This window comes from Stylophora pistillata, chromosome 8 (assembly GCF_964205215.1).
Source record: "Stylophora pistillata chromosome 8, jaStyPist1.2, whole genome shotgun sequence".
NCBI lineage: Eukaryota > Metazoa > Cnidaria > Anthozoa > Scleractinia > Pocilloporidae > Stylophora > Stylophora pistillata.
Genome location: NC_142526.1, coordinates 13,688,878 through 13,713,556, shown reverse-complemented (window position 1 = coordinate 13,713,556; position 24,679 = coordinate 13,688,878). Strand labels below are relative to the sequence as shown.

At 38.2% G+C, this 24,679-nt stretch overlaps 1 protein-coding gene and 2 pseudogenes across 1 annotated transcript in view; 2 read left to right on the top strand and 1 right to left on the bottom strand.

Annotated features, from left to right (window-relative positions):
- Window positions 1-1,868: 1,868 nt before the first annotated feature.
- On the top strand, window positions 1,869-2,826 carry LOC148725111 (uncharacterized; annotated as a pseudogene).
- A 6,752-nt stretch (window positions 2,827-9,578) lies between these two features.
- LOC111344011 (pyroglutamylated RF-amide peptide receptor-like) lies at window positions 9,579-17,049 on the bottom strand (annotated as a pseudogene).
- A 2,462-nt stretch (window positions 17,050-19,511) lies between these two features.
- The window catches only part of LOC148725110 (serine/threonine-protein kinase mTOR-like), a 19,422-nt gene continuing 14,254 nt past the window's right edge, over window positions 19,512-24,679 (top strand). Inside the window, exons 1-10 of the mRNA XM_088731445.1 lie at window positions 19,512-19,786; window positions 20,592-20,654; window positions 21,086-21,179; window positions 21,281-21,398; window positions 21,524-21,663; window positions 22,834-22,890; window positions 23,013-23,066; window positions 23,164-23,250; window positions 23,699-23,785; window positions 24,208-24,288. Of these exons, the coding sequence (XP_088587571.1) occupies window positions 19,512-19,786; window positions 20,592-20,654; window positions 21,086-21,179; window positions 21,281-21,398; window positions 21,524-21,663; window positions 22,834-22,890; window positions 23,013-23,066; window positions 23,164-23,250; window positions 23,699-23,785; window positions 24,208-24,288 (1,056 nt within the window). The remainder of the gene's footprint in view (window positions 19,787-20,591; window positions 20,655-21,085; window positions 21,180-21,280; window positions 21,399-21,523; window positions 21,664-22,833; window positions 22,891-23,012; window positions 23,067-23,163; window positions 23,251-23,698; window positions 23,786-24,207; window positions 24,289-24,679) is intronic.

Below are 24,679 nucleotides of genomic sequence, written 5' to 3'. Positions count from 1 at the left end.
GCTTGCGGAGTTCGATATATGATGACAAGTTGATTTTGCAGATGGCGCCAATGCCAGTACTCCATTGAGGCCGGTAATGTTGAGTTTCTCGTACACAGATTGTAGTGTAACATGAGACAAACCAGCATCTGCCAGCTTCTGGACCATGTTTGTCGAAAGATGAAGCTTTCCATCGAACGTCTGAATGGTATCTTGTCGTTATTTCGAGAAGATGGCTTGATCGAAGGCCTCATTCGGCGATGCACATTTACCATGATTGACCGATATAATTGTTCTTGTGTAATTTGAAGTGGAGGAGTGAAAACAATTTGGAGTGAAACGAATTTGCTTTGACGTCTTCCAGATTGTCATGAGCGTCAAACTTAGCGGAAATCAGGGTTTCATATACAACAGTAATTTGTTGGTCGTCACAGATTTCGCGAATTACTATAATTTTCGAGATACAAGAGGTATGAACAAGCCTTGGCTTAATTTTTCTTTTTTTCTCTTCGCCACTGTCATAACCGTGAACTTTCATTATTCCGTTTTAAATGGAAAACAAAGCAAAATTTGCAATCCTTTCTTAACCCTTTGCATACTAAGTGAACATATATGTCCAGATAATACCGTTAACACTTTTGATACTTGTTTCTTGTCGAACTTAAGACACAACATAATATAAGTGTGTAAATTGTACCGGCTCGTTGATGTGACACCTATTGCAACCTAAAATGCCCACAATGATTCCTGATTTTCATTGCAGTGAACCGTTCGTATGGCAACAAATCCCAAAGTCCAGCAGTTTGCTCCAAGAGCAACACCAAAAACGTGTCGATCTTTTAAGATAAAAAATTGCTAAAAAAATCAAAAGTTTGCGTTCAAATCACACCTCAGGGCCAGATTTGGATTTTGGCAAGAAAATTCCTTCTCACTTTATCTGCCAGCCCTTGTTTCTCCATTTGATGAAAGCCAGTGTCGCGAACACAACCGTTGCCTTGTTCATGCCCGAAAAGAGTTCTGGGTAATTCCGCCATAACTCGAAAAGGCAACTGCTATCATTGCCAGATTTCATACGTTGGGGAACTGGAATCGAGTTTCCTTGTTTGCCGGACGGAAGTGCCGCCATATTGATAATGGCGGACCGAAAGAACACTGGATGGCACTGGAACTGTGCCAGTGCTTTATGTAAAAACAATTTCCGCACAAAAGGTGATACTTATTACACGTTACCGTCCAACCCTGAACTGCGAAAGGGCTACGAAAAAGTTCTTATGAACCGTTCAGGTCTCGCATTCTGGTATCTCTTTCAGTGGACGAGTAGAAGTGTTTGGAGCTGGAGAGAGGCTGAAGTTTGACAAAGTCGTTGTTTGCAACTCACTTGAGACTATCGTATTTCCACGAGCTAATGAACCGAGGGAAGTTTATCGTTGCCCTAAAGTAATATTTTTGTCTTAATCAGTGAAACCTGACTGAATGGTAACATCCTCGACCAGCTTTGCCCGCTTGCTGACTTTATCGTCTACAGGAAAGATCGTAAGGATCGTAATCTTGGTGGCGTTCTTATCTCTGCCGAAGCTAACTTCTTCAAATCGATGCGTGAATATGTGCCGGACTCAGAAAACTTGGAGAAGTTGCGCTGAGATGACTACTTTCTGCAATAAGAAAGTTTTGTTTTGCTTGATTTACTGGCCAGATCCCGACGACGATGCTGATTGGAAAAATTTAATATTATTCTTGACCATGCTTCTGAAACCTCTGAGAACATGGTAATAGGAGGCAACCTGAACCTGTCCAAGATCTCTTGGGACTCGCTAGAAAACATCAGAGGCACATAAGAGGTGGCGTTCTTAGAAATTCTTAATGATCATTTTTTAACACAATGAAACTTTATTCCGACCCGTCATGATAGAGTTGTAAATCTCGTAATTATGAATGTGCCGGACCTTGTTCGCGTACACGAGGTGCTCAGTCCAAAAGAATCTGATGTGTTCACGGACCATGGCACGGTGTCATTGAATGTTACGCCTCTACAAAAGCTACCCATAGAGTTAAAAGAACAGTGTACGACTATCGTAATGGAGACTTTGACGGTCTTAGAGGAGCCGTTGAAGCCTTGAATTTATGCAATCTTATTCGAAAGCGACGACATCAACTCTGACTGGAGTTTCTGAAAGGACGCATTTATGAGCGCAGTCTTGAATTTTATCCCAACCAAAAAGATCAAAGGAAAAAAGACCCCGCCTTGGATTACTAGTGAAGTCATCCACGCTCTCGATCTCGCGCGGCAGCCTAAACGTCTTTGGTCCATCAGTTCAAGAATAGAATGCGGAGCTTCGAGTTCCCTGAAACGATGAGCTCTGGCGATGATAATCAGCAGAGCACTCAAGCATCAACGCTTCAACAGATCGCCGAGTTGTTTAACTCCTACTTTGTGTCGGTCTTCACTCTATCAGCACCTTTCACGCCCTCACACCCCACACTAAATGAGCTAGAGATCCCGGTGGAAATAGTTTAATTTTGACATCTCTCAGACAGCTTGATAGAAACAAAGCAACTGGATCCCATGGAATTCCAGTGCGCCTGCTTAAGGAAACCGCTTACCATATCGCACCATCCCTGACCATGTTATTCAACATATCTTTGCGGCCCGGCATTTTTCCAGAAGACTGGAAACTCGCGAATATAGTACCCATTTTCAAAGGAAAGGGAGACTTTGTGGAGAATTATCGCTCTATCTCCTTTCTCCCTGTCATATCCAAAGATCTCGAGCTCTGCGTTCTGGCGGGTTTATGGGATCATATATTCATATATCCCACCTCATTAGCCACGAAGAGCATGGCTTCTTAGCCGGTAGATCTTGCGTGACAGCTCAACAGTGTCTTGCATTACATTGGCGGTCAACTCGACGCCGGTAAACAAATATACATTATATCTCTCGACGTGAGTAAGGCATTTGACAAAGTGGATCACACCAAACTACTTAGAAGGTTGCACAAATACGGTATTACTGGCAAAATCCAGGATGGTTCCGTCCATACTTACAGGGACGCAAGCAACAGGTTACAGTTCTCGGAGCTACTTCCCGAGAATTGCCGGCTATACCCGGGGTACCACAAGGGTCCTTACTAGGGCCGATATTGTTTCTGCTGTTTGTGGACGATCTATCAAACGCTGTTAAGACTTCGAGAGTTGCCTGTTACGCCGATGATATTAAGATTTTAAAGAGCATCGATTCCATCAGACTGTAACGCCTTGCAATCCGACCTTAACGATCTTGTCAGTTGGTCCGAATCGTCCTCGCTCATATTTAATCAGTCCAAGTGTAAATACTAGTGCATCACCCGGAAAAAATCACCTGTATAACCTACCCATACTATCAACGAAACGCCTTTGGAATCTTGCGATACACTCGGTGTGTGGGTTTCAAGCAATCTTACCTCCGACAAACGAGTAACTGAACAGTGTGCGAAAGCCAACAAACTCCTCGGGTTTGTGCGCCGAGTTTCTAGGTACATCCAAAGCACCAAAACGCGTCGTACACTGTGCCATTCTATCGTCCGGCGCCATCTCGGCTACGTAACCCACAGCGAGTTGAAAACGTGCAGCACCGTGCAACAAAATAAATTTTGAAGCTCCCCTTCTGTTGCAATGTCACCTATAAGATCCACCTCCTACTAAAAAATCTGTTTCCCATCTCCTACTGGCCTAAAGTTTTGGATATAGTCTTTTTCTACGAAGCTGTTAATAACTTAGTTTTCATAGATGGTGGAGCTCTACCTGTAAGCAAGCAATTTACGAGATCTACTAGGTCATCGAGCAGGAGTGCTATTACTTATATTCCTAAGCGAAGTAGAACTGTTACCTTTCAACGTTAATTTTTCATAGTCGCGTGCCGCACGTGGAATGTTCTTCTATGCACAAGTCACATCTCTCTAGCCTCTTTTAAAAGTTTATTACTTCAATTTTACAAAAAGGCTCTGAGCCTGTACGGCGTTGACGACATGAGAACCTGGAGAACAATCTGTCCTAGGTGCAAACAGCGAGGTCTCTCCAATGCCCGCCAACGTGCTGCTTCTAGCAATTTGTACTTTCGTTTGTATCCTCCTAAGTTTTCTGCTAACATATTAGTTGATTTAGTTATTATTATTTTAGTATTTTTTATAAAAATAATTAGCGAGGGATCCGCTGTAATTTGCTAGGCTGTAGTGGTCTCCCTGCTTAGTACTTTTTTTTAATGTATTCATTCATGTATAAATCGTATTCTAGTCAGGCGAAGCTAAATAGATAAATTATGATAACTGAACTCCTTTGCTTACTTATTCTATGCACAGTGATATTGAGATTTTATTATTTATTATATCACTGAAACTGGAGATTGAACAGATTCTAGCTATTTAACTGCAGCAGTAGGTGCCTCATTATCTATTAAGACATTTGCACCCATTTTTGTCATTCCGGTCGCAAAAAATATAACTCTTTCTTTCCTATAATTGATGACAATGACCAGTCAGAAGACAAAAATGCCAACCAACGTGAAACTGCATGGTGCAAGTATGTTTTATGGACAGCCGAATACCTTCACTAGTTTAAACATGGTACACTCGTATTAGCATCGTTAAAAATATTGGATAAAATGAGAATTACCTGCTGATGTACTCTTCTTTGAAAATAACTTCTTAACCTGTCCTTCTGCTTAGTCACTTTTCTCTTCACCGAAGGAGTAGAAAATGTGTACAGTATAGATTTTATAGATGAGTTTACAGGGAGGACAAACACGGCAATCCACACGTAAGCTTGCCTTCCAGGATCACGAAATTTTCCGATAAGTGACAAGATTCCGATTACAATGACAGGCATCCAACAAAGGAAATCAGTTAGAATGATAAACATCATCCTTCTCGCCATTTGCGAATCTCTGCTCTTTTTCGTTGACCTGATATTCCTTGCGACCCTTCTGACAGAGAAGAACGTAACTATATACGCAGTGAGGATATAAACAAATGATGCAAAGCATATTCCCACCCAGCTTGACGATCTGACGATAGTTGGAGAGGAAGAAAAACTGCAGACTTTCCATAAAATCATACGTGTCTTTTATCGTCATGGAAATAACTCAACCCAAACATTGGAATAACAGATAACAGCGTCCCGAAGATCCCTATGACCACGACAATAAGGTAAGCAACCGCACGATTCATTCGTCTCATTTGAAGGGGAAAAACAATGCAGACTAGTCTATCAATGGTAATGAGTGTTAAGATGAGCACGGACACTTCACTTGATACCAAAGACAGCACCCCAGTCAGTGCACACGTTATTCCTGACCTCCACTCATGTTTAAAGTACTCGCCTTGCCATTGTATGTCTTTTATAACAATACTAAGCAGACAGATGCCCATTAGAAGATCTGAAATCTTCCCTCGCGAATGCTCGCATTAAAATGACAAAGAGATTTCCAACAAGAGCAGACAGTCCCAGAATCCAAATACACACTTGGACGACTTTGTTTTTCATCAGATCAGAACAGCTAGAAAGTTCATTTTTCGGCGAAATGCAGCGGACACCAGGGGCTGCTTTTGTAGCATAAAAACACAGGATGAATTCGTCAAGGAGGCTGAAGACAATTTCGAAGTTGTTTTCTATACATTCGATACATCCATGCATTTTCCGTACACAAACTCTTACTGATCACCAAAATGACCTTCGTCAACAATAAAATCGTAATGCAGATGCTTCGAAAATTAGCCATAGAGAGATGCGGGTTTTTAACTATATCCGGACCCTTTGAAAGTTTAGGTAAGGTTTATAGTCTGAAAGAAACCTAGCCTGCAATACTGAAAAAAATTCAGACTTCGTAACTCAGTTATTTGTGGTGCCCAACTAGTTGACAGAAAGCACAGGTTTGAATTTCGTCGACGCCTGAATTTTTTTCAGATTTCATTTCAACAATTTAATTGCATTTCATTTACGGGGACTGTTTCTTTACTTGTATTTCATCCGCGGGTCAACGTATGATTCACTTTATTGAAATGAGTTTTTACTAATCGAAGTAACAATCAACAACAAACATATGAAACATATGTATGAACTGCGGTTATGAAACGTATATGTGCACGATCCTTCGCAGTAAAGCACTATTTGAGCAATAGTGAAAATCAGACCTGAAAAAAATTTCAGGCCTGTACGGGATTCGACCCACTGACCTTTGCGATACTAGTGCAGCGCTCTACCAATTGAGCTAACAAGCCAACTGGGAGCAGGCCATCAAATTAATTCGACATAAACCCGTAGATGATAAATCAAACAACAACAAACATATGAAACATATGTAGGCCGTACAGGCCTGAAATTTTTTTCAGGTCTGATTTTCACTATTGCTCAAATAGTGCTTTACTGCGAAGGATCGTGCACATATACGTTTCATAACCGCAGTTCATACCTATGTTTCATATGTTTGTCGTTGTTTGATTTATCATCTACGGGTTTATGTCGAATTAATTTGATGGCCTGTTCCCAGTTGGCTTGTTAGCTCAATTGGTAGAGCGCTACACTAGTATCGCAAAGGTCAGTGGTTCGAATCCCGTACAGGCCTGAAATTTTTTTTTTTCAGGTCTGATTTTCACTATTGCTCAAATAGTGCTTTACTGCGAAGGATCGTGCACATATACGTTTCACAACCGCAGTTCATACATATGTTTCATATGTTTGTTGTTGTTTGATTTATCATCTACGGGTTTATGTCGAATTAATTTGATGGCCTGCTCCCAGTTGGCTTGTTAGCTCAATTGGTAGAACGCTGCACTAGTATCGCAAAGGTCAGTGGTACAGGCCTGAAATTTTTTTTTTTTAGGTCTGATTTTCACTATTGCTCAAATAGTGCTTTACTGCGAAGGATCGTGCACATATACGAAGTAACAATGACTCAAATTTCGTTTAGACTGCGGAGTTCATCAAAGGCGTCAGGTGCAAAGTCTCTCAAACTGATGGACTTTGTTCTGGAAATCTCTAAAACAAAGATCTCTGTGTTTGAAATAAAATTGAAATATGAATGGAATATTCAAAAGGGAGAAAAAAAAAGACACCTTATCTACGGACAAAATTGCTAATATATTCAATAACCTGGAATTTTGAACTTGGTGAAGACTGTAATGTTTTTTTTTCTTGAGAGGTCTGCTAACAAACTCTCTACTAAGATTAATAACGTTGATTAAACGGGTTGCATGTTATTTAAAAACTTATACGTACATGCTATACTTATGCAATCGTGATAACTAGTGTTTAAAAGTGAATATGCTATCCCAATTGCTCTTGAAGAAAATCCTTGATGGGAGAGTGCTAATCTTTTAGGATGACCACACCCCAACTTTAACAAAACGTATGTGGCCAGCGTTGAGTTCCAAATGGAAACTTAAATTATTTTCTTCGCAGCCTCCGTTCTTAGACCACGTACATTTTGATGATTTCACGTTGTTGTTTAGCAGAGAATAGCTAAGAAATGTAAAAATTATCAAACAGCTCTACCATTAGCTTTTTTTTTGGACACGTCCTCGTCGCCGTCGTCGTCTCAATTGATTTAAAACAAACAAATCTCTTTAATATGTGTTCTACATGAAAGACTAGTTTGTTTATCTGACGTTTTCAAACATAGCTTAGAAGTGGCATTTTTCCTTTAGAAGTTACATTAAACAAGGAAGAACAACATAGAAAATTCACATGTTGATTAAACAAAATAACTTTGAAAAAACATTTTATTTAAAAAAAGCCAATTTCAAATCTATTAACTATTCTCATAAAACCTGTCTTTTTGCTTTATTTTGTTGTAATCAGACGAAAGGAAGGAATTGGGTTGATGGGTCTAGAAAAAAAGTAAAAGAAAACTTGAAATGGGATATCGAGCGATAAAAGTTCAGAAATTTGCAGGCGCCCGTTCTCAAAATTAAATGTACTACAGTTTGGAAGAAGGATCGTTTAGTCACCATGACTAGGAAACATAACGTTAGAGAATAGATTTTACCTTTTAATGATTTTTCATTTTATAAAATCGGTATGAAAGTTGTACCATAAACGTGAAACCAAAACAGGGTGGCGTGGATATTTAATTGTAAGAGTTGAAACAATTTCAGAAATCTAGTTTTTATATCTTTTTTTTGGGGAGGGGAGAGGGGCGGGCATCATTTTTATTGGTAGAAGTAAAAGAGTTTATTAGACTTTTCTTGAGAATTGAAAGTATGGAAAAAGGTTCCGGCCTCTGGAAATTTGTCAATTCTTTAAGAACGATGGAAGGTAGTTAATTTGATCACAACAAATTGTCCAGTCAAATGCAGGAGGCACGAGTATGTAAATAACCCCAAAACAAAAATGATTATGATGGAGATTCGGTGATTGACAATCCCATACTCTCATGCATGAAAACTGAATTGCGTCGTGTTTATGAGGAAAGGGCTAATGGTGCCATCCACCAGTCAAAATTGAGATGAACCGCTGAATATGGAAAGAAATCAACAGAATATTTATTGAATATGGAGCGTCACTGGAACTACAACAGGAAGTTAATTACTGAACTAACCTTTGAAGGCGGGACAAAAAGTTTCAAATAATTAAAAAATTGTAGGGTATTGCATTCCTGAGGAAGTGAGTATTCAAACATGCACTTCCAAGATTTTAGTAAGAATTTAATAATCGATGTACCAAAATTAACAATGGATTTCCTCAAAGAAAAACTGACGGTTCAAATCCTTAATGTGCCTCAAGTGAGGAAAGTCTCTAAAGGAAGATGGTTTTACGGTAGAATTTTATCAATTATTTTTTTTAACTTCTAGGTGAAAAACTTCTCAACAGCATTTATAAGTAGAGTAATTAGACTAAAGTGTAATTTTTAACTTAAACTGGGGCCCTTATCTTCACCTTCTTGATCTTCTTTTAAAAACTTACTATCATTCTAATTCATTCTGCGTATCTTTGTTAATTGTAAGAACAAAGAAATTTAGCTAATGGTACAAGCTTTGGTTGGCTCTATGACCTCATAAACGCAAGCGTTTTTGCGTGAGGTTATGTAAGGATTACCTAACGCCGGTAGCTATTTATTTTCGTCAGTATGTGAGTTGCTTTCTTTGGATAATTTTCATTGCGAGTTGATTTCAACTATTTCTTTCATTTCGTTAGTTTTTGCAAGTGCCTTGTTGCTTTTATTTAAGAGTTTTACTGCCAAACCTAGTTACGCCACATATTGAGTTTGATGCTATTTCATTTTGTTTTGTTGTCGTTTTTGTTGTTTTATTTTGTACTTAAATCTTTGTGTCAATTATTTATTTTCAGTCGAATCACAGACACCTAAAAATCTTTACATCTAAATACAAGTCCATATGGCAACTAAAGTAAATAAGCATACGTTTCTGGTGTTAAACAGGTAGCTAATTATCTAATTATCGTCTTCAACGAGGAAAAACTTGGCGGTTTCATAGTGTAAACGTTGTGATCGGATGAGAAAATGGAGCTCTAAAGTAAGAACTTTAGAGCTCCATTTTCTCATCCGATTACAACGTTTACACTATGAAACCGCCAAGTTTTTCCTCGTTGAAGACGTTGGTAGTACGCGCAATTCCATGCTAGCATGAGCTCTGTACCTTGGATAAGTGGCTAGTAGAGCACAATAATCTGAGCTTTTGTCTGAAACGCTCATTCAGCGGAGCATAGATGTAAGGGTTTACAACAGAGTTGAACATAATCAAGGTGTCAGAAACGATGTATGGGACTGAGCCAAATCTGAAGATGTCAAAGTGGCTTAGGAGGTAAATCAGCGATCCCGTGATCTCACAAGCTCCAAATATGGCACTGACAGTGATCACACTCAGTGTGACTCGTTTCCTCACCTTTAGGACTCCCTGCAAAGACAAAAGCAAGAATAAACTGAAAGGATAGTGGCTTTTGGCCTTGACAGGCTTTTGAGCTCCTGGGAGATCCTCAGGATCAGAAACAAACTTTGCCAAACCTATCCGGTCGTCATAATAACTCTACTGCAGTGATACTGAGCCTTTGCACACTGCATTTAGGTTTAATTTTTTTGCCACGTGGCATAAATCATGCCCTGTTTTGCAATGATGTTACGATATTGATTATTTACCATTTTAATCATTTGCCCACTAAAGAGTAGCATTGTATCGGACCCCGGTTCAATAAATCCAGTTAACTTCCCCTAAAACGCCACTGAGAAAACTAACATTAAATCAATTTCACGCAAAGTCCTACCTTTTGTTGATAGGTGAGTTCATTTTGCTCGTTTCGTTTGAACCACAACATGTAAACAACTTTTGAATATACAAAAGTCATCACTAACAGAGGAATTAGAGCAAACAGCACCAGCACTATGGTGTCGTTTAGTACGCCCATCCACCGCTCGTGCCAGTTCCACTTACAGTTGTCGGTTGTTTTATCAAACGTCGTAAACAAAAATATTGGTATGTTAAAAAGCGCTCCAATGATCCAACAAGTGGGATAATCATCTGAAAATAACACGCAGAGGGTTAGAAAACTACATGCTCATCATGATCAGGAGTTTTTTCTCAACCAACAAGATTTAATACAAATTAGAGGAACACGAACTGGAAATTAAACCTGTATCAATTTGATGCCATTGTGTTACATACAATTCTGTTCACAAACCTTTACTTTCCACATGGTAAGTGTTGCATTGCTGTCAGCACTTGCCACAGTGTAGAAGCGTTCAACTTATATGACAACAAGGGTCAAGGAGGACGAGTATGCTCCAATCCATTCCACATTACCACCTGTGAGAATCTTACACCGCACTGACCCGATGGCTTCGTCTGGATGGATGAAGGTCTTTCTCAAAATATGAACTGGTGCTATAAATACCGCAAACACGATGTCTGAGACCGCCAGGTTGACAAGTAGATAGTTGAAGGGAATCCTATTTATTAATTGTAAACACAATAGCCCTTTTTACAGTTCCCGGCGCCATATTGGATGTGTAACCGCGCAAACATGATAGCGAGGTTAGTGTTGAGTCGCCTTGCGAGTTCTAGTGAGAGTTTAGTGAAATGTGGTGGTGCTCTGTCCTTTTCATCGAGATATTTCGACAATGAACGATACTTTCCCTACGCAGGATATTCCTCCTTCTTCTTCGAAAAGAATAGGAAGACACTGTGTCGCTTTTTGGTTGTGCTAATAGCTATTATGACACAACAGGCAATCCAACAGGTCTGCATTTCTTCTCGTTTGCGAATGACGTCCAGCAGCGAATCAGATGGTGCAATCTCCTTAAGCGCCAGCATGGAAAGGACGGATTCTTCATCACAAAATCAACTTCTTTGTGCTCAGAACATTTCAAAACAGAAGACATGCGAAAAAACGTGGGCAGGTCGCTGGAAATTGGTGAAAGGTTTATAATGTTTGTACGGTTGTTTTGTTGCTTGGATACCAAAAGAAAATGGAGCTTTGATTTTCGGTATTGTAGTGTTTATGCTGGGATTTTTTTCTTCTTATTAAAAAGTGACATTTATATCTCTTTGTGCACTGTGGTCTTATACGATATCTGTGAACTGAATGTAAAATTATAAAATTATAATGTAAAATTAAAATGTAAAATTAAAAATTTAATAAAATCATGAGTTTATTATTATATATATGGGCAGAACCATCTCGATTAAACTAGTCAGTACCGAAAAAACCACGGAAAATGCTTGCTTAAAGGGTCCCAGTAGCAACTGTGACAACTCAAGAAGAGTCATTTGAAGTTGAACAGGAATCATTTCACCAAGAAGTTGAAGCAGCTGTGTCAACTGTCAATGCTGCTTCATCTTCACCAGCCCTGCAACAATCAGGTGTTCTTAAGCTGCAACGAGAAATAGAGCTACTGCAAGTACAATTAGCTGACTTGAAAGAAAAACTAAGTGAAGTTGAAAACGAGGGGGATATTTATTGGCGTGCCAATTTTCAATTGACAAAATTAAAGATGATAAGTCTGCGGTTCTATTTTATACTGGATTCCCAAACTATGGAGCACTCATAAGCTTCTATAATTTTATTGAACCAATGCTGGCAAAGATGCAGTACTGGAGAGGAGAGAAATTGTCGAAAGAGAGTCAGCATACCAAACAGATGATAACAGAGGTAAGCCGGGGCCTTCAAGAAACTGTCATTCTTGGATGAATTTTTACTCATACTTATGAGACTAAAGGCTGGGTTATTTGTACAAGATCTTGCTGATAGATTTGGGATCAGCAAGAGCCTGGTGTCCAGAATCTGCATTACATGGATATTAATCTTAACTATGTGGAACCGAAAGAACCTTTCCCATCTCCAGCACAAGAACTTGTTTACAAGAATATGCTGCAAGAGTTTGCTCAATATGCAACAACTAGGATTATTTTAGACAGTACAGAACTGTTTATTTTTTCTTCTGTGAATAATAATGTTAATTATTGTCAATAGGCTCTTCGAAATGTTATGTTTGAAGAATAGAATTTTGAAGCTCCTTCCCATAAAATATAGTTTAACTCGTGTTTTATTGTCATGCCAATCACTTCTCTTATTTACACAATGTACAATGGTACCTTATCTTGATTTTACAAGCCCAACATCATCTTTTTTCCCTGAGTACTATCAACATTAATATTAATATTTTATAATGTAAGGAAAGATTACACCTAAATCAATTTGAGCATTAAATTTGAGCTGGTGAAGGTGAAGCAGCATTGACAGTTGACACAGGTGCTTCAACTTCTTGTTGAAATAATTCCTGTTCAACTTCAAATGACTCTCCTTCAGTTTTCACAGTTGCTACCGGGACCCTTTTAGCAGGCATTTTCCATAGATTTTTCGGTACTGACCAGTTAAATCGAGATGGTTCTGCCCATATATATAATAATTAAACTCATCATTTTATAAGTTTAAAATTTTACATTTTAATTCTACATTACAATTTTATAATTTTACATTCAGTTTACAGATATCGTATAAGACCACAGTACACAAAGAAATATAAATATCACCTTTTTAATGAGGAGAAAAAAATCCCTCCCCCAAAACAAAAATCCCAGCATAAACACTTCAATACCGAAAATCAAAGCAGGCATTTTCTTTCGGTATCCAAGCAACAAAACAACCGTACAAACATTATAAACCTTTCACCAATTTCCAGCGACCTGCCCACGTTTTTTCGCATGTCTTCTTTTTTGAAATGTTCTGAGCACAAAAAAAATTGATTTTGTGATGAAGAATCCGTCCTTTCCATGCTGGCGATTCAGGAGATTGCACCATCTGACTCCAGCTGGAAGTCATTCGGAAACTAGAAGAAATGCAGACCTGTTGAATTGCCTGCTGTGTCATAATAGCTATTAGCACAACCAAAAAGCGGCACAGTGTCTTCCTCTTCCTTTCGAAGAAGAAGGAGGAATATCCTGCGTAGGGAAAGTATCGTTCATTGTCGAAATATCTCGATGAAAAGGACAGTGCAAAACCACATTTCACTAAACTCTCACTAGAACTCGCAACGCGACTCAACACTAACCTCGCTATCATGTTTGCACGGTTACACATTCAATATGGCGCCGGGAACTGTAAAAAGGACTATTATTAGAGGCTGTTTTAAATGACAAAAGAAATGTTTTCACACCACCTGTCAAAGGAATCAACTACACTGTTTTCCCATAACTTTTCATTTATTCTTTGAAAATTTTGTTCCTGTCATTACTTTGGTTTATCATCTGTGTGCTAAACGCTGTATGATTTTCGGTACAACTACCCTACTCCAAAGAATAAACTTTTTCAAAAATTTCGAGAAAACGATCGCAATCAAACCACTAACAACAAGAAATTATTTCAACTAGCTTTTAAAATTTTAGACTTAACTTTCATAATTAACATCATGAATGTAAGGAATCGACAGTGTTGGTCTGTAATCTTACTGACAACGATATTCGTCTTCACAGTGGTCTAAATACTGGGACTCGCGAGCGCAGCCGAGTGAAACCGCAGTAATTTTTTTTAAATTTCCTTCCATATTAATTTAAACAGCCACACAGCTGAGTTTGCCTTCGAAATAGTTGACCTAATGAACGGTGTGATTATCATTAAAACTGGAAAACGGTTTCAAGCGACGAAAATTGTTCCTGAAATGAGGAATATTTGTCAAACTACAGAAATTACTGTGTACTTGGATGATTGACGAAATGACATCCGAAGTCAAAGCGCATGCGCATTAAGGGGGAAGTGTTAAAAATATAATGCTAAATGATATTAAATCTGAAAAGATAATCAAAGCTTGCTGTTCATACATTTCCAAATTCGTTGTCGATAGATTTTGAGTCTTGACTCCATTTGCTGCAGGAAATATGTCATGTTAAGAGTTCACAAATTTTGGTCAAAGTACTTTAACTCTCCAAAGCTTCTCGAGAATAGCAAGGTTGGGTTTTTGAACATGATGTGACCTCAATTTGAAACTAACGAAAGCGTTTGAATAGCTCGATGAATGTGAGCACCTGGTATTTGAATGGAAATCATCATTTAAATACTTCATTCTATTGGCTTCTAAACTTACCATAGTGAAACAATTCCTAGCTTAGTCCGTCGCACTTTGAACTATCCTTTGTAGTTCATGTTTTGAATGACTTAGATTAATTGGCTAAAAAGTCTTTATGAAGGTCTGCGGCAATTTACAGGTCCGTAGATTCTTTACCCGGCCCCTTTCGAGCTAAAAAGTATTCTTGTTGTGTTATGATTGAAGTTTAGATCTACTGAGTTGGCTGCCAGTTTGATTCTCTCGGCAAATTTTCAAACTGTACCCTTGATATCAAAACAAGGAAGCATATTAGGTAGGCAATTTATTCTATCCTCAATAACTACTTACTTATTTTCGCTGGCAAATAATGCTATCTGAGCTATGAACCATCAAAATTATTCGTACAATTTTAACTTCTTGCAAATGGAACAAAGCAAGGCTGTTTCATAGAGGCAGATAACTAACCAAATGTACTTTTCCCTTTTTATATGATCTGTTTTAATTATATTATTGGCGAGCAGAGACAGAATGTCATAAGCCCAAGGCTCTTTAGTTTGCCGCTTAGCTATTTATAAGTTATCAAATGCAAATTAAATATAATCGAAAACTGTTCGCATTTTCAACCTTCATTCTGAGAAATAATCATCCGGCTCAGGATTGACGTGTAAAATGAGTGTTAGATGTAACTTAGGTAAGTTACAACATTATCCTTTGGTTGTTTGAAGAAGTAATACCCCAGTATGGCGTGCCTTTGAAGTCAATATTGAAACTATTCTGACATGTAATGCATTCTCCATATTTTTGTGCCCTAATTTCTATTTCCTTTCTAGACGTTTGGCTTTTTTATTTTTTATTCATGTTCCTATTTACATGGGGCAGAATACCTTTTGTTCTCACGACATTCACTTTCCGTGGCGAAAGTATTATAGATCTGCAATTAATATTGGCGGCGAAGCGTATTCAAGGAGGCTCTCTTGGTCGAATCTTGAAGGTAATTCTGCCTTAGCTCATTAACTTGTGAAGGCAGAGCTAAGAAACAAAGGTCTTGTAGCTTATTGTTTACTATATTGTTACTGATATCACAATTAACGCGTGTATATTTCAAGCTGGCCATGTGAAACATTGGATTTTTAATGGCCTTTTACGTTCGATTTTTATCAAAGGTTATTACTTGAATGTTCATCTCTCCCTACGACTGAATTAACATAATTTTTGCTTCATATCAAGCGTACGACAGTTTGACAAACAGCGGTTGTTTCCTATCATTCCCCGCTTAGAACTCGATTATCTGATCGAAAGAATTTCTTTTATCTTAAATGAAGTGCAAAATAAAGTCTCAGAATCGCTTTGACGAAAGTTCTTCCGAATCGACATTAATGCCAATTGTGGTAAAAAAAATATCACGATAATGGTACCGTAATAATATCGTAATGGTAATGATGAGAAAAATTACACCAGTAAGAGGATATGAATATAATGATTCATAGAGAGATGAATTTTCATGCAGCGTTCATATTTCTATCAAGACAACTGATATGCAAAGTAGCAAATTGCTCTTTCTGTTTTTTATAGTGGCCAATCAAGCAATGACAAATAAAATAATTAGTTGACTGGCGTCGTTGAACTGTTTTAACCGATAGCTGCCAAAATGTGGTCCTTTAGAGACTCATTAAGTTTTAGCATTTCGAACAGTTTGATAATTCGTATTTCTTTGTTCTGTCTTGTTTTACTACTCACTTTTGTTTTTCATTTTAATTCTGTTTTGTTTTTGTTTTGTTTTTTTTTTTCAATCTTTCGTTTTGGTTTGTCCATCGATTCCTTTTTCGTGTTCCATTCAAAATTATGAACAACAAGCCTTTTTGCTTCATACGTCTTAGATTTGTCACGTAGTCTCAAATGGGTACCAACGGTCGCGGCTATTAACTGCGATGAGTAGAGAATGGTTCACTTTCGTTGCGTCTTTAACTGCCACAATATTTCCACAAATTCGGATTTGTCTTTTCACAAAATACACTTAGCATTCTGAGCTTCAGAAGTTAAGTATCCGCGCTATATTTCTTCAACTTCTATAGTTGCAGGAATTTGTGTTTTAAACTCCACGAGTGAATGGTCAGAAACCGGTCATTTATTTATTTAAAACCGTGACCGGCAATCGATCTCACTCAGATCACATAACCAGAGTGTACCATAATATCGCGAAACAGTAAACACTTTACAGTTTTCGACAAAATACAGCTTCATTCCAAACCCAAATCATAAATCGACAAACGTTTTTGTGATACATTAATTCGCTTCCCTTTTGTGCCGATTTCATGAATTCATGCGATCTTTAAAGATCGTGTGCTCACAAGTTTGTTTTTTCCAGCTTGATGTTAACGAATCCTTCTTCTACAAATATTAAAGTTGCACGATTGAATATTTGTAGCCTTCGAAATAAGATCGATGAATTAAGACTCCTACAGAGAATATGTGGATTTGACATTTTGGGAATTTCTGAGACCCATCTGGACTCTTCTGTTCCTGATAACTTCTTGCAAATAGATGGTCTCCATCTTATCCGACGTGACAGAACTAAATGCAAAGGAGGAGGTGTTGCACTGTACTATGCTGAACATCTAACGGCTGTACACCGTAAAGATTTATTAATCAGAGATATTGAGGCTATATGGATACAGGTGAAATTCCCAGCCCACACTACTTTATTCTCAGTTGTTTACCGACTGAACTCGTAACTCCGAACTTCTTTGAAAACTATTACGGCGTCCTTGAGAAAGCCTGGTTGAAAACAGATAATATTTTTGTCCTTGGTAACCTAAACTGCTGCATGTTGGAAGCCCAAAACAATCCTGGCTCCACCTTAATTACATCTAAAACGAAGAATTTGCTGAGGCTTTTCGAAGATTTTAATATGCAAAATGTTATTGTTGAACCAACTCGCATAACTTATTCCACAATTCACTGATTGACCTTATTGTTACCACCGAGGTGGATGTTGTGCGATGTACAGGAGTAATGCCACTAGGAATATCCGACCATTGCCTGGTGTATGCTACGCTTAAATTGAGCAGCAAAAGACCCCCGCCGAAGATTATTCGCACCAGAAATTTTAAAATTTTTAATGCAACGAATTTTAAGGCTGATATTGAAAAGATTCCTTTTTCATATCTTGGAAATTTTTCATCACAAAGACGACGTGCTCTGGGGATGGGAACAATTGTTTAAAGATATATGCAAAACTCACGCCCCGTTTAAGGATGTGAAAGTGAGAAGTATGTCCGCTCCGTGGATTAACAACACAATTAGCACAAAATGAATCGCAGATTTAAATTATTCAAAGAGGCAAACCGGACAAAGGATCCGAGAAAAGGGGCTGCATATAAGAATCTTAGAAGTGAAATCACAGCTGATATACGCAGAGCCAAGGCTAAACATTTAAAAGATCTATTAGCTGATGTCAAAACCACTGCAGAGTATTGGAAACTGCTCACAAAGGCGAATAACTCTAAATTAAGGAAAGCGATAGGTCCATTGAAAAGAGAGGATGGATTGCTCGCAGTTGATGACAAAGAGAAATCAAACCTAGTCAATAATTTCTTCTCTAACATCGGACAGAAACTGGCTGGCAGTTTCCAGCCCCAACATCTATCTGACCTGGCCACGTCAACCAAGATTGTTCCCAGTGTCAATATAACGTTGCACTATCGTCTTTGGCCATTGAGGGAAAATTAGCTAATCTCAAAACAAATAAAGCGACAGGACCCGACGACATATCACAGAAAATAATCAAGGAAGCTGGAGATGCACTGCTAACCCCGTTGATGTTCCTTTACAATATGAGTTTGAAAGATGGTTACGTCTTTAGCCAGTGGAAGACTGCGAGAGTCAATCCTGTTTTTAAAAAGGATGAGGAGACTGAAATCGGAAATTACCGCCCCCTATCTCTTCTCAGTGTTCCGAGCAAAATACTTGAATCCATTGTTGCTGATTCGATCATTTACCATGCGTTTATTGAAAATAGATTAATTACAGACAAACAATGGGCTTACAGGAGAGGATATTCTACAGAACTGTTGTTAGTAGATATGACAGAAGTTTGTAGGAGTGCCATTGATTCAAATAAAGTTGTCGGTATAGTGCTGGTAGATTTCCAGAAAGCGTTCGACTGTGTCTCCCATAATGTGCTATTACGTAAACTAGGAAATTATTTTGGAATTAATGAGTGCTACTCGTCTGGCTGCGCAGTTACCTTGACAATAGAAAACAATATACTGTCCTAAATGGTATAGCATCAGATCTCAACACTGTTAAATCTGGAATACCGCAAGGTTACGTTCTAGGACCGACCTTATTTTCTCTTTACACAAGTGATTTACCTGAAGCTATAACTACTGCGACAACCTACATGTATGCTGATGATACTACCCTATACTGCATTGGCGATTCTATCGACACAGTAATTTCTGAACTTAACAAAGGTTTAGAAGAGCTTCTATACTGGTGCAAAACAAACTCCCTTGTGCCTCATCCAAAGAAATGCGAAGCAATGATCCTCCATCGTGGAAGATTCACTGGCCCATTGAAAGAGTTAACATTGGCCCAGCACACCATCAAATGGGTTACACACTCTCGTCTATTAGGCGTATTGATAGATGATCAACTAAATTGGTCTAAACATGTTAGTGTTGTTCAAAAAGGCTTTGTTGATAAGTTAAACTTGTTAAAACGTAGCAAATTTCTTTCAAAGAATATGTTATTAGACTTGTATTTCAGAGTTATTATGCCGTCGATCGTATATGGAATATCAGTATGGGGAGGTCTCAGAAATAAGGAGGGTTTGAAGGCATTAGAAGCACTGCATTGTAGAGCTGCGAGAATTATCTTTGAGCTACCTTGGGAGATGACTAATGCTGATGTTATGAAAAAGGCTAATTGGTCCCCTTTTGCCTTTATGTATAAAATTAGCTTAGCTAAGCTTATGTATAAAATCCATAACTTATGACTGACTCTAGACGCTATGTCAGCTATTATTAAGAACAATGATAACATCAAGCGATATCAACTTAAGAAGAAACTGAAAATTGATGTCCCTCGTTTTAACACCTACTACACGAGGAACTCTGTAGCTCGTAGAGGAGCAATAGTTTGGATCACGTTGGTTCCTCAACTTAATGACGATATTGACAATGTTAAGAAATATGCGATTATGGAAAGACGATCTAAGGCTTTGCTACACCTTGATTTCGACTGTATCTCCCCTCAAACATTAACCAAAAGGGAGGAAGATTTTAAGTATAATTACTGTTAATAATTAGACGATATTAGAGAACCATCTTGTTTTTTTAGAATTTTAAGCTTTTATCGTTTTAGACTTGTAAGTAGTAATTAGCGATTGCAAGTGAATAAGTAAGAATAATTAAGAATTGCAAGTGATTTAGGTTTGATAAGACGTAGTACATTTGGTAAATTTCACTGGTTACGTCCGCCTGTAAAGAGTAACACTGATAAATAATGTGTCAATTATTTTGAAGCTTCAATATCTACCCCCACTCCTCCCTGGGCATTTAAAATTTTGACGGTTGCTTTGTTCAAATTCCTGATCTTGGGGTCAAAATTGCTTTTAGATGCCTCACCCAGTTTTTTTTTTTGTGGGGGGGGGGGGGGGTAAGAGGCAATTCAGCAACCATGACTTTCAACACATTGACCAAGCTTTAAAACCTAGTCATTGTAGACCTTTTTTTCTGAGTCACTTGCTTGCAAAAGTGAACTGTTTACCAAAAACACCTCCATAATTGAAGACTAAACACTTGAATTTGGCTGGAAAGACTGGACACTTCTGGTTCAAATAACCCACCCCAGACAGCCAGCCAGGCAAGGTTCCAATTTCCCACTGCCTGTGCACAGATAATGCTAAAGATCCCATGGGTTGTCGGGGAGGGGGGGGATATTGAAGCTTCAAAGTGATCAGCCTATAACCCTATGAAATAGTATGATTGTGCTGTAGTCTCCAAACAGTTTTATCTACAAAAATTAGCAACAGCTCTACTAAATAAATGTAAGTACATTTATAGCTACATTTTAATTTTTTTCTAATCAGTATGAATGTGTTTGACCAACAGATTGCTCTGTGGACTCTTGGTCAGCTTGTAGAGAGTACTGGGTAAGCTTTGTACTTAAACTTGTTCCTCTGATAACTGCCTTTTATTATTGATTTAGACTACAGAGATTCATAACAATTATTTCCAGCCCTGAGAAAGGCCTTTACTAAACACATGTAACATATTACAATAACTTTGTGTGTTTCTTTTTTTGCCGATCAGCTGCTGATATGTCACTTGCCTTTAAATTTGTTGAATTTTCTTGCCAGTAAAGACCTGTAGTGTTTTTATATTTAACAGAATTATACATGGGTGTGCATAGAAATGGAATTTCTTGTCTTCTTTTCAACTCAAAGAGAAATATCATATCCAAATTCATAATTATAATATCATATCAAGCCCATGTGTATTCTCTATTTAATCTCATCACTTGAAGTGAACATGGACATCAATTTGAAAGCAATATTGAAATTCTATCCTTTGAATTTCTTAGATATGTTGTAGAACCATACAGGAAGTACCCTAACCTTTTAGAAGTCTTATTGAACTTCCTCAAAACAGAACAGGCCCCTGGAGTAAGGCGAGAGGTGTGTATGTAGTTCTGCAACACTTATATTAGCTGACTTCATTCCAACTAGTGTCCAATGGTTTAGTTTTTTGAACCCACCCATTTGTTGTTTGTGTATAGGCCATCAGAGTGCTTGGACTTTTGGGAGCGCTTGATCCTTATAAACATAAACTGAATCAGACTGGAGGGCTGCTCGTAGGTGGGAACTCTGCCAAAGACTCGACAGATAACGAAGCAGGTCAGATTTGAAAACATAATAAAAACATGTTTAATATGTACAGGTAGCTTTATGACATAATTAATTTGCATGCCTTTTTTCAAATTCATTACCGTCTCATTAATTTGTGTTTTATACATTTGCAGCTGATACCAGCACAAGTGAAATGTCAGTTACCATGGGCAGCGTTCAGTTGGAGGAGTTCTACCCTGCAGTGGCCGTGTCTGCTCTTATGAGGATTGTCAGGGACTTATCACTGTCTAGTCACCATACTATGGTGATTCAGGTACTGTACTAGACTAAACCAAGATCACAACACTTTCCATTCTACAGAAACTTTATTTCAATAGTTTCAAAGCATCCTCTAACCTGGTAGTTACATGTACACGTACATGTAATAAGACCTTAAGTACACATACACTCATACCGGTGCACCGCACTGCACCGGTTTCGCAGAGGTCATGGGTTCGAATCCCGTACAGGCCTGAATTTTTTTTCAGGTCTCATTTTCACTACTGCTTAAGTACGGCTCCTTACTGCGAAGATCGTTCTCATATGCGTTTCCTTAACCGTAGTTCAAGTACATGATTTTCATATTATTGTTAGCATGGCATATACACTGTACTGGATGAAAACACGACATTTGACATCAAATTTTATAACAATGTCTTCCTGCATGAACAAGTTATGAAACAAGTTTACTTGCGCCAATCAGTTTAATTTCCATTTACTGGAGTCTTTGTCCTTTACACCCTAACGTCAGTATGCATATTCACTGTGGAGTTCTTTAGACATTTTCTCAATATGCTGACAAGGAGACTTATTTGTAACAATCGAGAGTTTATTAAGTTGGTGATTGTTTCCTTTCTTCTTGTGACCTCAATGACGATATTGTGAAGAGAAATTAGACACCAGTCACTCTCAGGAATTCATGGGTTGAGTGAAGTACACCTTCTGCGTTGGTCATTTCGAAGCTTCCACATCCCCTTCCTAGGCAATCCCCCGGGCATTTGAACTTTCGCGTGTGAAAATGAACTACCTGTGTTTGCCTTAAAGCACCTACGTCATATTTCAAGAAATGACACTTGTGTTCTTGAAAGACTTGACATTCCCAATTCAAATTCCCCAACTTAGCCAGGCAAGGTTCAAATTCGTCACCCCCTCGCCAAGGATTACGGTCAAATGCTACGCTGTTGCAGTATCCCTGCCATTTTTTTTTGTTGTCATTGATTGTCATTTTTTTTCTTTTTTTATTTAATCATTTTGGTTGTTGTTGTTTGGCCAAGTTAATAAATAGATAAATAGATAAATAAATAAATAAACAAACGCGTTTGGGTTGCCCGAGAAGTGTGTGTGTGGAGGGGGTGTTGTATTGTTGCCTATGCAGGTAATTAATGTAGATGTTTATTGTTCGTCAATTTTCAATGGTATTATTTTTATTATTTTCTCCTTGCAGGCTGTGACGTTTATTTTTGAGAGTCTTGGAATGAAGTGTGTGACTTACCTCTCTCAGGTAAAATCAGTAATCCTTATTGCATATTTCAAATGATTATTGATTGAAATACAGAGGATTTTGTATCAGTTATTGGAATTATTAGTTATTATTGTATTCTTTATGTTTGTTTGTATTTTCAGATTATGCCTTCATTTCTGAATGTCATTAGAACTTGTGATTCATCATTTCGAGAGGTTTGTGAATTTTGGAAGTCTTTGCTTTGGATAACTGCAGTCAATCAATATCAAGAGCATCATTTAATTCACAATTTGTTGTTTTTTTCCCCCATAGTTTGTACTTCAGCAACTAGGAGTGCTGATTTCAATTGTCAAGCAACATATCAGAAACTACTTGGATGAAATACTTGGTCTGATCAAGGTGTGGTTGATTTAGCAATTAACAAATCGAGTATTATAATAATAAGTGTCGGTGAGTTTTCATCCAAAACTGTTACCTTTGTTGTGAAAGGCTCGATTTTAACTTTTTTCCAAGAGGACGTAAACAGCGCTTTCAGCGTAACAAGTCGAGTCACAAAGATTCGTTTCGGCGAGTTGACGAGTGGTGTCGGCGAGTTGACCAAAGTTGTCGGCGAGTTGACCAAAGTTGTCGGCGAGTTGACTAACGGGTATCGTTGAATTGGTTATCGACGATGTGACCGATAAACGATGTTTGTACATTAGTGGAAGTTTGCTGTAAATTTGGACTTGTTCTCTCATGTATTAGTGACTTCCGTCATCAAGGAGTCATGGAATAACAGTTGTTGTTGCAAGCTATGTAACACTCCAGTTTCTTAGAAGCTAAGTATTAACGGTGTTCAATTTTCCAGCAATATTGGATCCTTAACAGTCCAATGCAGACAACCATTATACTGTTGGTAGAACAGATAGTTACAGCCTTAGGAGGAGAGTTCAAGGTAACGTTTTCAAATGACTGAAAGAATGGCTAAAGTCTTTTGGAATAAATGAATAGAGCCATTTTCAATTAAGCGTCGAAAGTGATCCGAGATTGCATTGGTTTTGCTTTACTACGCATCAACTCCCTCAACCAATCAGGTACAAACCTGCGACATGGTCGCACGCGTTTTCTAGCGTTTTAGGCAGTTTGTTTGGTGTTGGTTTTGTTGCTGAAGGTATTTTTGTTTCTTTTGATTGGCTGTTGTAAAAGCTGTGGTTTTGGTTTTACATCCCTAAATCGAAATGCGTTCTATTTCTAATGATGATTATTGTTTTTCAAAGCAACCATACTCACCACTTGCCGCTTCTGTAGTGAGACTGAATTCAATAAATCAGCCAATTTATAAACGGTGAACCCAAGAAACGTAACTTTTCTTTTCAGATCTACTTGCCGCAGATAATTCCCCAGATACTCAAAGTGTTCATGCATGACAACAGTTCTCAAAGGAGTGTCACGACAAAGGTAATGATCAATAATTATTGCAAAAATTGTTTAATGCTGTGCGTTTACTCAAAGTTTCCAACAATGTTATAATTTCGTGTTCAATGTACTTTCAATTAAACATGCAACACTGAGTATACTATTAGCCATAAAATTTGTATAAATGTGCTTCAAACTCGTTCCTTAAATTGCCAACTTATCTTACCGCTCGCGTGCACAGCAGCTCACTTCTAGGAAGAAGGAGAAAATTCTTCCCGCGGCAGGAGATTAAAGGGAAAAAGGGGGCCGGAGTTCGCGGCAAGGCGCCACTCGTTCCGCATCGGCTTTATGAAATGAGCACTTTAGTCAAGCGTTAATTTCCTGTAGCCGGCGTCGTCGTGTTCAATAGCTGGCGAGATTGTCGAAAAGCCAT